At 37.4% G+C, this 9,691-nt stretch overlaps 1 protein-coding gene across 2 annotated transcripts in view; it reads right to left on the reverse strand.

Moving 5' to 3' along the window:
- Positions 1-3,621: 3,621 nt before the first annotated feature.
- vav2 (vav 2 guanine nucleotide exchange factor) overlaps positions 3,622-9,691 on the reverse strand; it is a 357,645-nt gene continuing 351,575 nt past the window's right edge. The window contains exons 28-30 of one of the 2 annotated variants that reach the window (XM_072453572.1): positions 8,622-8,711; positions 6,895-7,049; positions 3,622-4,293 (exon numbers count right to left, since the gene is read on the reverse strand). In XM_072453572.1, the coding sequence (XP_072309673.1) occupies positions 4,246-4,293; positions 6,895-7,049; positions 8,622-8,711 (293 nt within the window). In that variant the 3' untranslated portion in view covers positions 3,622-4,245. The remainder of the gene's footprint in view (positions 4,294-6,894; positions 7,050-8,621; positions 8,712-9,691) is intronic. The other variant, XM_072453573.1, reaches the window with a different exon arrangement.

The following is a 9,691-nucleotide window of genomic DNA, read 5'->3' on the forward strand; positions in this document are numbered from 1 at the left end:
TCATGTACATTTAAATATCTTTGTATATGTAACAAGTGAGATTTTTTTCTGATGTGACAATGTTGCGTTTTTTTGCTACTGTTTAGATCTGTGTGTGTTTTTACTAGTATTTATTTTTTACAATTCTTTCAGAAAAAATACTGATTATATAACTGTTTTTATTTAGTATATCATTTTTGAACTGACATATCACTGTAATTTACCTGTATTTTTTAATTGTGTAAAAAGTTGAATTCTACAGCAGGCTGGCATTAACGTGAAGCTGAAGTTTCATTAGTACAGTATATTTCTTAATCATTCTTTGAAGATTATAGCACAACATTGTCCAATATATACTGTACAATATAAACGTGATTGGATTTTTTGCAACGTATTTATAATGTTGAATAAAATACTTCCATTTAATTAGCCTTTATGGACTGTGAGCGATGCAAAAACAAGTCACAGACACCGTTTTTAAATCAAAATGAATATTTATTTTATGATAGACCTCATTTGGAAATACTCAACCATTTAAAAAAACAAAATGTACACAATAAAGTATGCATTTTTGAAGGGTGTACTGACTGAGAAGCCACATGCAATGGGTTGTTCTCCATTACATAGACCGCACCTTTAGCCCCTCCCCCCAATGACACAGGGAGAGCGGGTTCATTTTTTTGTGTAAAACAGTAGTAGCCTGTGAACGTTTGGGCAGTGAACCTTTTAAATCAAAACCATATTGTTTTTTTTTTTTTGTTTCTTTCTTTTTACAATGATTGTGCTGGCAAGTTTCCTGGCAAAACATGAAGCAGGTAGAAGTGTGTCGGACAGTGTTGCCAATGTTCAAGCTGTAAAATGCATCGCACTTGTAGTTTACAGTATTTTAAGGCTTACTACAGTTCTCAATTTGCTTCCATTAAAAATCCTCAAATGCCCATGTTGCATCCATTGCCGCCTTTCCACTAAAAATCATTTTTCTTTCGGAAATTATTGAGATTTTTCACGTTTAAATTGCAATTTATACCATTACGGTTTTGGAAATTCGACATTATTCCGCAGATTCATCCAATTACAATCGTACAAACGTCTTCCCTTTTTATTGCGATAACCTACATTCTTGTTTATCGTCTCATCCCTTGTGACTTTTATGCTGGGGGTCCGTCACCCGCTTGTCTCCATGGAGATATCATCGCTTTGCCTGGAATGTTCCACAGTTTGCAATTAAAAAAACACCAAAAATCGAAGAAATACAAGATACGGACGTTTAGTATCACTCTGTGGAACGTCCCAAAGCAATAAATAACATCTCAATGGGAAAGTAACAAGAGAAGTTACATAGTGCCTCTTTAAATTGGTAAAGGGAAATGAATGCATGGATCTTTTTTCACCGGTTTTATAGCTCTTATTTTGGTGGAAACGGCGACGACTCAAAAGTGCAAATCGCTACTGGACGGCAACGTTTACGATTCATTTCAACACTTGGCTTCGAACCAAATCAAGTAGCATTAGTTTGCAGTATTTATTTTGGCAACACTTGCTAAAAACGCAATGCAGCTCCTTCTGTTTCTCCACCGCATGTCATTTCACCAGTCTTTTCTTTTCAGCACCAACAACAACGACAAAATAAAACATGAAAAACAATACGCGACACAAATAAAGACCCGTCACCTGTCAAAAATATGGCATAAGAACAACAAAAATCATCAGTGGAATCCATGCTGGACTAAAAAACATGGCGATTTGGCTTCATTTAACAAAAGAAAAAGTTGGATTTTCTGTGCAAAAACAAAACATTGAACAGCAAGCGAGTACAAAGTGTGGTGGAGTCTTGCGTTGATGGTTTCCTGCGTGGTATTGTAAAATATTTGTAAAAAGTCCAGTAGTTTTTGTTCCGTTTGCTTTTTTTATTCGGCCAACAGCTCGTTCGGTCCACGCGGTCGGCACAAACGCTTTTCTGTTGATGTTTCATGACCACAAACGATGGACCAAGGGACTTCTGAACCTTTTGGAGATTTGACGACCGACTTTACAGTAAAACACACAGATATATAAGCAATTATTAGCTTATCTTCCTGCGACCGAGATCCTTCTTGCTGTTGATGGGAAGCGTTAAAGAGTTTGATGGATAAACCCTGAGAGAAAGTCGACACAATGCGGTTGCTTGTCGTGCTGCTTTAGTAGTTGATGACGGCGGAACAAGAATTTGGTAACATCCGGCACGAAGCTAATGTGCTAGAGCTACTTAGTCCTTTTAAATAGAAATAATCGATAAAGACAGAGCATGTAGCGCCAACTCTGCAATAACATTCCTCACATTGTGGTCATCGGACAAAATGAGCTTGTATCTTTACAGTTCCATTTAAAAGAGAACTGATCCATTTTAGATTTTTTGCATGTTATATTTCTGACAGAAGATATAACGGCCAGTAAAAGTAATTTGTTAAAAATATGTTAAAATGTACATATGATTCCATGTTATTGATTTTTAGCTGCCTTTTATTCAACTTTAAGCAACTATTTGAGGAATTATCTTTTATTTCTCCACTAAATCTATCATTGCTTAATAGTTGTCGCCCAATTATTATTACAAGGATGTTAAAGGTGGACATTTCTGTTAAGTTATCAGATCATCATCGTCTCTGTCCAAGCAAATAAACAAAAGGGCTTCAGAAAGTGGTGACATTATTCAACTCTAAAGACGTGATTGTTGTCAGTTGAAAGAAGTTTGTAGACCCAATTCCAAACACATAAAGATGAAATATTTCTGTCAAAAACGATGAAGATCCTACTACAGACTTACTTCGGCCCCTGCCCTCCATCTGACTCTATAACACCAAATTCTAAAACATGAATGCAACTTAAACGGGGCTGTACGTTATCATTTTTTTCGCGTTATGAAGATACATCTGTTTTGACTCAGTACATATATATTGTAAAAGCATCTATTAGTGTCAAAATGAGACTGCTGCGTCCTGTCTGTGTTTAATTATAAAGGGTTTGTTATCCTCTGAGAGCCTGGAAGTGTGCTGTAAGCAAGCTAGTTGTCGTTAGCTTTAGCGAGACGGTGAACTCTGCTCTTGAAAGTTGTGAATAATGAATATACTTGGAATGCATTAAAGGAGCTGTACCCTATTTTCACTAGTTCGAGTTATTGATAGTTTTTTTTACCTGTAATAAATTAAAATCCGTTTTGCCCAGTACAGATATACAGTAAAAGCTTCTATTTGGGTGAAAATGAGACTGTATCTATTTACAGAGCTTTTATTCTCCACTGTGCTGTTAGCATGCTAATAAACATTAGCTAGCTTTACCAGAACATCAAAACTCGATTGTGGCCCAGAGAGTTGTGAACAGAGCTTATAAACTCATCACGGTGAATATTTAGAATGCTGGGAACGAATTAGGCAAGTGAGCGATACACGTGGAGCTGTAAAAAAACGTTAAATCAACTAAAAAATCAGGTACAGCGCCTTTAAGTAAGTGAGCAACACATTTGGACCGCCGCAAGCAGTTTTCTAACATTTTTCAGACTGTAAAAATCACTTACAGCGCCTTTAACTCCTTTTGCTGACGCTAATCCATTCTATCTCTTCATACTTTTGAGGTCAGAGTCCCTTGGTCCATTTGACTTGGTTTCCTGGATGTTCTTGTTCACTGCTGATGTTGAGGTTTGGAGAGACGACCATTTCTCGAAGGCACCGTACTGTCCATTGGTCAGTGTGTGTGTGTGTGTGTGTGTGTGTGTGTGTGTGTCTGTGTGTGTGTCTGTGTGGGCCACGCCGGGCACATGCATACAGGAGTCCAACCAGAAAGTCCGGTGTCCGCCCGCACAAGGCATCACCATGACAACTAAGGCAAAAAATCTCTCCACAACAAATCAGAAAAGCAGGATTTTTTGTTTTCCGACAAAACATATTCTCGACCGCGGCTAAAATCCTCACAATGATAATAAACTCTATTCAATAAATTATCTATACTGTACAATTATTTCACCATAGCAACGAAACGGAGCCTTTTCAAAGTAAAGCTATCCAGATTCTGTGCGGCGAAATTACAGCCGCACGTCTCCTGTTTTGCGACGAAGCAGGAGGTTTTGGACAGAACGAGAGCGACGCAGATGCATAAGAAGAGAGAGGGACAGTCACTGGAGGGGAAGAAGAGGATCCAGCAAAAGCAACATCAAAAGTCAATTTTGTTCCATTGGGTTTTCCTGGAGTGATTTTCTCTGAGTAAAACAGTAGATAGTTCCTGAAGTGGCGTCGGTTACTGCGCGCTCTCTTCGTCCACGTATGTCGAGGGGAACCAGCCGATCTGAAACCACAAGCCGTGAGACGTTAGAATACCAAATATCAACTTTACTTTATTGTATTAAAACTGTACTTTGTTATAATAAGGGAATTCCAACTATATTAACTTTAGATTGTATTCATTTTAGTCACTCTAAGTTGTGCTGAAACTGGCCTCACATAGACCACATTCCTAGATAAGGAGAAAGCTGCAGACCCAAGGACATCTCTGTGCCATGGAACAGCGAATGGGAGAATACAACCTTCATATCACGCCCCATATGAACATGTATAAATTGTTTGAGCGCACAGGGACAGGGCGCGTCCGGACTACGCCTGTGTAAGTCGCCTCACATTCGTTAGAGACATTTTAGGTAAGAGCTCTGGTTATCTGTATTAGTCTTGTACATGGCAGGGATTAAACATCTGATTGATTTTAACTGTCTGATTCTTGCCCCTTCTTTCATAAACGAGCACGCCAACAACATTAGCAGCTAGCGTGAAAGATGTCAAGGTAGCATTGTTTGAAGGCGCTTGTGCAATCGGACGTGGCGGATGAAAGTGGTTTCGTTTGAACTAAATGGGACGAAGTCGGTCATTTCAAGGATAAATTTGGAATGGTCTCAATCTAGAAAGTTGTTTTTATCTCTCACAAACCCTTTGCACGTGGAGGGTACACGTGCATACATTTGTGGGGCGAATGTAGAGCAGCTTTTTTCAGTTCTACACAGGGATGGGAATGGGCTGCGCTCCAGTTGTCCTCGGGGGTTGGATTTTCAGAGTTCTGACTTGTAAATTCTCACTGGAACACTGTCACATCTAGGAATTCCTACTTGGAAACCCTGAGTTTATCCGAGTTAGACAATCCAACGCAGCTGGATAAAGTTTAACATCCGACAGCTAAAATACTCATACTCTGTTATTTGTTTCTTTATTTCCTCTCTACTGTCCACCTGCAGTTATATGCACAATAACGCTTTCTTGTGCTAATGTGGCTAACGTCTAAACGGAGCCCATTTCAAATGTTAATGTTGCTCACAAATGTACCAACACTGTCCGGGTTGATACAGTAACTTAATTGTGTCTAGGATTTTGGTTGGTTTGAGAATGTTCCTGGTTTTTATTATATGACATTTTACAGTAAAACAACAGTAATTAATTGCTCATAGCTTCGCCGACTTGACAAGTGGAACACGGAGAAAACATTGTTCCGAGGTCCAACTTCCGACCCCCGAAGATAAAGTATGCATGTTTAAACAGTTTGTTGGAATCTTATAACTCCTCCCTCCATGAGTCGCGACATCGATAAAGTGACGTCTAACAGATTTTTATTACTACTGTTTTTACTGTTGTACATACAAATGATAGTTTTACGCCAATCAAGTAGGTATTTGTGGAGAACATTTTGAAAAATAAGTCGAAAATTACCGAAAGTGACATCACACTAGGGCATAATTTACACAAATAAACTACTTTTTTGACCCTCTAAACATGATTTCAACAAAATAAAGGTGCTCCCATATATTTTTGTTTGTCAAATAAAAATAAAAAGTGAGTTAGATGAGTTTTTGCCCAGTGTTTGCTGGGTAATTTCTTAGTGTGATGTCATCAATTACAAACAGGAAGTGAATAAACCTAAAGACATCTGCTATTCTGTGGTCATTTTTGAAAATGTTTTTTAGCAAAAATCCAAATATATTAATCTCAACTGCGTTGTAGCTCAATGAGTCGTCCGACCTGTCAGAGGCACTTTAAATGTAGTGTCAGCACCGACCCTGCGCTTTTCATGTTCTTCTTCTACTACAATCAAAAGTGTCAGCTCTTGTCTACGACTCGTGATGCACGATGACGCCACATGTTATGTAACTTAAATGTATTAAAATGAGATGAATACAGGTCTATACAGGTTACATAAAGACATATATATATTTAGTAGGAATCCATAAGAGGCAGTGGTCTGGTTTTATACTTATATGAGGTATATACAGTAGTTGTAGTATTATTTTGTGATTTACATTCTACGGTATGAAAAGTATGAGTTTTTATTTACTATTGTGTGCATCAATATTGGGCTTGATTCTTTTGTATGCATGTAGAGCTCTGCACTTTCAAACCATTCATATTAACTTTGTGTGATTAATTACAAATTATATAAGATGAATTAGATTTATAATTAAAGCTCATTACTAAAGCTCATGACGTCTTGTGGGAAGAAGCTTTTAGCACATTACATAGAACGACGACGTTGCCAGGGTGATCAGCGTACGTCAATTCAATCAAGTTCGACCAGAAGAGTCCGTTTAAGTCATCGAAAAAGAGCGCAATCAGTCAAAACAGACCGGCGGGATTAATCCGTGCCAAATTATGATTAAACGCATCGCTTTTCTATGACCAATCACACGAGTTAATGCGTTAACTTTGACCGTCTTAATTACATTCAATATGCTCTGAATAAACCATGACTCAATAACATTATCAGCTCCACATTTTCCAACTATATCTGAATTGTTTGTGTCATGTAACGTAAGTGCGCCTCAGCCAGTTCCTTTGAAGAGGCGCATTGGACCTTATTTAACTAAGAAGAGAAGCTCCCGTTGTGAAGCGTGTGTTGGGACGTGTTCCTCACCCGTCCGTTGGCCTCGCCCTTCCACCAGCCCTGGTCTCCTCCGATCTTGCTGTAGATTTTCACCACGTCTCCTTCTCGCAGTGACAGCTCTCTCATGTCTCGAGCAGCAAAGTTATACCTGGCAACCGCCGTGCTCACCACCCGGGGAGTAAACACTGCAACGAGACACAATGCGGGGGAAACTCAATTTGGATTTTACAGTACAAGTTTGGGCCTATCCAATGTTCTTTCCGCGACTCGCTAATTAACCGTCTAGCTTTCCGGTGAGGCTTAGACGGGTTTGAGACAATGGTAATGAAGAGTTGTGTTGTGCAAGTCACAAAATGGCAGGAAAATGATGGGAAGAGGACAGGACGTTTCATCTGGTGCAGAGGAAATTACTTTTTTGCTTACTTTAATGAGGGAATATCTTCCTGGGAAATGTTCTGGTAATTGGAACTTACTCGGCGGTATATGTAAAAATGTAATGAGGTTGCAATCACTCAAGCTGATTATGAAATGACGGGAAAAGGGAAGCAGGAAGGAAGGAGCGAGGGAGGCGAGGTGGGGGAATGTAGCAAATTTGTACATGGGTTTTATTGATTTTTTGTGATATTAGGCAAGTAGAAGCATTAGTCGTCCCAAAAATGACTCAAGTTATGGTGTTTTTCATGAATGAACAGTCGATTAGCTCTGTCCATATTTTGAGGCCAATATAGAGAGCAGAATTTGATGATTTGTTTACGTTAAAGTTATGGTTTAGTTGACTTCACTGTTTCAATTACAGTATTTTTTGAGCCTTTGTTTGATAAATGTTTGACTTGTACATTATTTTTACACCTGTTATCTCTGGTTATGTTTAAAAAAAGCACACATTCATGGCAACATTCTGCACTATTTTGTGCCGCGTAAATATATATATATATATATATATTTTTTCTTTACAATTTTTGATATTTTTTTTAATGTTACAGTGTTGTTCATGTAAAAATATAGAATGTTTTTGATGTTTTGGTATGATTTATTGGATATTTTGTTTATTTTAAGTGTTAAACGTGGTCTTATTTGTATTATATTGCTGGAATTCAAAGTGTGAGGGTTTTACGTGTAAAACATAACTTAATCAAATTAACTACAGCATGCAAAAATGTAAAATACTGCTTAAGCTTAGGCCGACTTGTTCTATGGCAGGTCATGAAGGGTTAATAACAAAAGACAGTGGAAGAAAAACTACATAAAAGTATAATAGTAAAGACAAACATTTCTAAAATGATGATTTTCAAGCACTAATTGTGTAAATGTTTCTCAGGTTTTAAAATATTGGCCTGTCCAAACTTTAAGGCCAATTATTACATCGATCTGTCTCTAAAAAGTGTAAAGTAAAAACCAGAGAAACCGTTTTATTTTTCTGTCATTATAATTTCACTATTAAACGATAAAAAAGTTATACATTTTGAATATATTGCATTGTATATGAGGAAAAATGCATGATTCAGTTCATTGTTCATGTTGTTGAACATTCAAAATAAACAATATCTTCTCTTTTTTGCTGGCTATGACCCTCATTTTTCACTTAGTTGCCGATATTGCACATATTTATTTCAAGAAGGGGCATAATTATGTTTATTTTGAGATGAAAGTATGTAAGTCTAAGTGCAGACACCCAGCTCTTTACCACCCTGAAGGAAAATAAACAAATCAAGGTGAAAATAGAGCTAAACCAAAGCCTCGGAAAAAGGGTGCAATACCTGACCAGAAGGGGGCAGCGGTCGGAGAGGAGGAGAAGTTGAGGCCTTGCGGGCTGAGGAAGGAGAAGTTGTAGGAGGCGCAGGTGGCGGCTGGTGAACGGCATACAACGGAAACAACAGAAAAAAGAAAACAAAGCAGCGGTAAAGCAGAGAAGACGTGCGAGCGCAGAGCGAGCAGAGGAGCACAGTCTTAGCAATTCAAATCAGGCTGTAAAAATAGCTGCGTCAAGGGAGCGTGGCAGAAGGATCGAGCGATAAGTAGCATTTCTCTTAGTTGTTTATATTTAGGTTAAATAAAAAAAGCTTGAGATGGAATCTGGAAAGTCTTATTATTTACATCAGTTTTAGTTTGTGCAGGAAGGGCTGAAAAAAAATATGAAGAGTAGCACAAAAGGATGTAGGAGTAGTCTAAAAAAATATCTCTCTTTTGATATAATACTAAAAAAAAAAGAAAAAAAAGCATTTTTTGTGGCAAAACAAATTTATGGTAGTTTTTCGGGTCATTTTATTTCATGTAAACTTCTGTATTTATTAAGTGAAAAAATAAATACAATTACAAATACTGAAGGCTTCTAAATACAGAATATTTACAAATGAAGAGTGTTATTGATGAAAATCTGAAATTGTGCCTCCTTTTTGTGACATTATGATTTTTAATGCCACAGGCTTTGATTTTAAAGGGCATTTGGTACCACTTTATAACAACTACTCCTTAATTGGACTTAACAAAGCATGAAACGTGACTTAATTAATAACAAACACACAGTTAAGCATGATTTAGGCTTAGTAAATAGTTAATTAGGGGTTTGGGTTAGGAATTAGTGTCAGAGTATTAGTCAAGTGATTACTAAGCCTGGATCATTCTTGTTTGTGCTTTACTATGTCTTTAATACATGTATTTATTATAAAGTGTTATTGGATGTGTTTTAGAACATTATACATAGTTCAAATATGATCAGTCACGATTAGTTGATTCATTGTTACAGCCCTAGTTACTTCAAAATGATATTATTTAAGCAGAAGCAAAAGCAGTAGTAAAAAAGTATTTTTGGAAACTACTCAAGTAATCG

This window comes from Eucyclogobius newberryi, unplaced genomic scaffold (assembly GCF_026437365.1).
Source record: "Eucyclogobius newberryi isolate DKJ021-1_F unplaced genomic scaffold, fEucNew1.0.hap1 SCAF_2, whole genome shotgun sequence".
Taxonomy (NCBI): domain Eukaryota; kingdom Metazoa; phylum Chordata; class Actinopteri; order Gobiiformes; family Gobiidae; genus Eucyclogobius; species Eucyclogobius newberryi.